Genomic DNA, 3,854 nt, shown 5'->3' on the forward strand with positions numbered 1-3,854 from the left:
ACCAGAAGGTGCTTGTAACTTTCCAAGATAGTATATTTTAATCATTATTGTAGTTCTATGTTTTGTAATTAAATAATATTTCTTGTCAGTATTAAACAATGGTCGAAATATTTCAGTAGCACATGCTGGAAAGAGTACAAATATAATTTATAAAGAGTTCTTCATCTTCTGAAAAGAAATATTGATAGATACTTCAAAAGGATTATTTTTTTTTAATATGTTATCAAAACACATTCAGTTAGATAAAAGGTTTTATGTATCTTACATGATATTCTTAAATCGTAAATTAAAATGTCTATTGGGTTTGTATTGGATTTTACTTTTTGTGTGGTTCGTAACCGATTTTACTTTCTAGTCGCCATTCGAACCTTTTGTGTGGTTCGTAATATATTTACTTTCTAGTCGTCATTCGACACTTTTGTGTAGTTCGTAATGGATTTTACTTTCTAGTCGCCATTCGAACCTTTTGTGTGGTTCGTAATGGATTTTACTTTCTAGTCGCCATTCGAACCTTTTGTGTGGTTCGTAATGATTTTACTTTCTAGTCGCCATTCGAACCTTTTGTGTGGTTCGTAATGGATTTTACTTTCTAGTCGCCATTCGAACCTTTTGTGTGGTTCGTAATGGATTTTACTTTCTAGTCGCCATTCGAACCTTCTGTGCTGTACGTAATGGATTTTACTTCGTAGTCGCCATTCAAACCTTCTGAGTGGTTCGTAATGGATTTTACTTTCTAAACGCCATTCGAACCTTGTGGGTGGTTCGTAATAGATTTTACTTTCTAGTTTCCATTCGAACCTTTTGTGTGTTTCGTAATGGATTTTACTTTCTAGTCGCCATTCGAACCTTTTGTGTGGTTCGCAATGGATTTTACTTTCTAGTCGCCATTCGAACCTTTTGTTTGGTTCGTAATAGATTTTACTTTCTAGTCGCCATTCGAACCTTGTGGGTGGTTCGTAATAGATTTTACTTTCTAGTTTCCATTCGAACCTTTTGTGTGTTTCGTAATGGATTTTACTTTCTAGTCGCCATTCGAGCCTTTTGTGTGGTTCGTAATGTATTTTACTTTCTAGTCGCCATTCGAACCTTTTGTGTGTTTCATAATGGATTTTACTTTCTAGTCGCCATTCGAACCTTTTGTACGGTTTGTAATGGATTTTACTTTATAGTCGCCATTCGAACCTTAACATTTGAACCTCAAATGTTTTTAGTTAATATACATTTGTTGCACATAGTTAACTATGGTATTGAAAAGATGTCATTGTTATTAGTAGTCTGTGGTCCAAACTAGCTCCAAGTTTATTGGCATTAGAAATACATGAGGCTTCTCATCATCAAGCAGATAGTGTGTAAGTTAAAGAAATACGACATCCTTTAAAAAGAAACTTACTTACTGATATCACGTTTTTAAACGGACTTAGAACGTTAAAATCCGGGGTTCGATTCCATGAGGTGGACACAGCATAAAGCCCAATGTGGCTTTGCTTTGAGACAAACAAACAAAAGTGTCTTAAAGTATATCAGTTATAACAAAATATTTAAAAAATCTGAATATTTAATACTAATATCACTTCAGCTTTACGACAAAAAAGATAACAGTAAAATCTAAAGATTATGTGCATCATATCTACTGTTTTAATATCAAACTGAACACAACTATACATTTTTATATCTATAAAACAGTTTTTATTAAAACGTATACCCTGCAGACAGCAACATAACATTTCTGATGTTATCTTAATACTATATATCTTTGATCTTTCAGATATGAATTTAGAAATAAGACAACGTAAGAGTGCATGCAGCAAGAGGCACACAATACGAATGATGCTCTTATGTGTCATTCCTTCTCGATATTTGCAGCAATTAAAGAAGCTGTGGTACTGACTTTATTGACTGGTCCGATAATTTCTTAAGAGAAGGTTATGCACCTTTTATTGTTTAACTGTTGAAAAATACATCCGTAGATAATACTTGGTAAATGATGTGTTCACGGTACTATCTCTGAACTAAAACAATTAATGATTTTAATATAGCTATTTTATGTTTTTATTATCTATTTACAACCAGGTGGCGTGGATTCACACAGACAGATCTACCCTTCTAACCCTGGCAAATCGTGTAATAACCAGGAATTCTCGTTACCAGGTATATCACAATAGCCACCGTACATGGTGGCTACGTATAAAAAACGTACGGATGAGAGACAGAGGGCAGTATATGTGCCAAATCAACACGTCTCCTATGAAGAACCAAGTGGGCTACATTAAGGTTGTTGGTAAGTAGTACTTACTAAGTAAATACTGAAAAATAAATACGTATTAACATGTTCTTAGTTTCACAACTGTACAGCACACACACACATATATATACATTCGTAATTGTATGTTTAGTGCGATAAAACTTGTATAAATGCATTACAACTCCGATGCTATTTGAACAGAGGGAATGTACTGCGGTGTTTTCTCTCTCTCTCTAGCTTGTCTGTTCTGCCTGACTGTGAATTATCACTATGTGCATCTACTTGTGTATACCACTGAACCTTACACCGTAATTCTTGTAATAAGAATGAATTAGAATTCAATAAATATTCTAATCAACATTTTTTACTTTTCTAATATTTCATAACCTGTAGCATAGACAGTGACCAAAGAATTGTCATGATGTTTAGCCTAACTCACAAACTTAGTGACGGGGTGGAGTAATTGATTTGACGACATATGGTTGTTAAAGGGTAGATTCATGTGATCATGACTACTTCTTTGTATCGGTAAGAAATCTGAAATATTCAATGTTCAGAAAAATAGCAGAGAAAGAAGGAAAGGTCGGGGTTCAAAATCCTTCACAACTACGTACTTTCGGCATGTAATTTAAATTTGTTATAGTTCTCTTTAAGTGAAGTAGTGAATTGTTGAAAGTTATCAACATTTATAAGGCCTTCCGGCTGTTCATCGAAAAGCTTAAAGTTTTATAAAACTGGAATTTGCGGTTCGATTTCCACAGCGTACCCAGATCAGATAGTCTTTTGTGCATTTTTAGGATTCAGCGAAATAAATAAACAAATTCTAAGATTTATAAGCAGGTAGAGAAAGGATAGAAAAAACAGAGTTTGAAGGAACGTTAAGTTGGTTTTGTGTGTGTTCATTGAATAGTAGGAAAGGAAAAACAACTTTTGCTAACTCATAAGTTGTATCTCCAATACCACTTATGTTTGCTAGATTTTATTCGGTACCTATGAGTCAAGGACTTACGCTATTACATAAGAAATAGTTCAAAAGATTGCGTTTCGAGGAGATATTATTGGTAACAGAAGTTTTGCTTCACATGATAGCCTATAAAGTAGCAGGTCTATCTCTAATGGTCTGTTTACATATCCACGCTCTGTTTAGACGTAGTTCAGAAAATATCATTTCATTTTCCAATTAATGAGGACTGGTCAAAAGCAAGTAAAATATAAGTGAGAAATAAAAACTGCTAATAAGTTAATGATGGCAATTCCATATAAATAGAAAACTGCTAATAAGTTGATGATGCCAATTCCATATAAATAGAAAACTGCTAATAAGTTAATGATGCCAATTCTATATAAATAGAAAACTGATAATAAGTTGATGATGCTAATTCTATATAAATAGAAAACTGCTAATAAGTTAATGATGCCAATTCCATATAAATAGAAAACTGCTAATAAGTTAATGATGCCAATTCTATATAAATAGAAAACTGCTAATAAGTTAATGATGCCAATTCCATATAAATAGAAAACTGCTAATAAGTTAATGATGCCAATTCTATATAAATAGAAAACTGCTAATACGTTAATGATGCCAATTCTATATAAATAGAAAACTGCT

At 32.9% G+C, this 3,854-nt stretch overlaps 1 protein-coding gene across 1 annotated transcript in view; it reads left to right on the forward strand.

Moving 5' to 3' along the window:
- Positions 1-2,043: 2,043 nt before the first annotated feature.
- The window catches only part of LOC106460455 (lachesin-like), a 33,517-nt gene continuing 31,706 nt past the window's right edge, over positions 2,044-3,854 (forward strand). The window contains exon 1 of the mRNA XM_022387176.1: positions 2,044-2,278. Within this exon, the coding sequence (XP_022242884.1) occupies positions 2,044-2,278 (235 nt within the window). The remainder of the gene's footprint in view (positions 2,279-3,854) is intronic.

The sequence above is a fragment of the Limulus polyphemus genome, unplaced genomic scaffold, assembly GCF_000517525.1.
Source record: "Limulus polyphemus unplaced genomic scaffold, Limulus_polyphemus-2.1.2 Scaffold773, whole genome shotgun sequence".
NCBI classification, from domain to species: domain Eukaryota; kingdom Metazoa; phylum Arthropoda; class Merostomata; order Xiphosura; family Limulidae; genus Limulus; species Limulus polyphemus.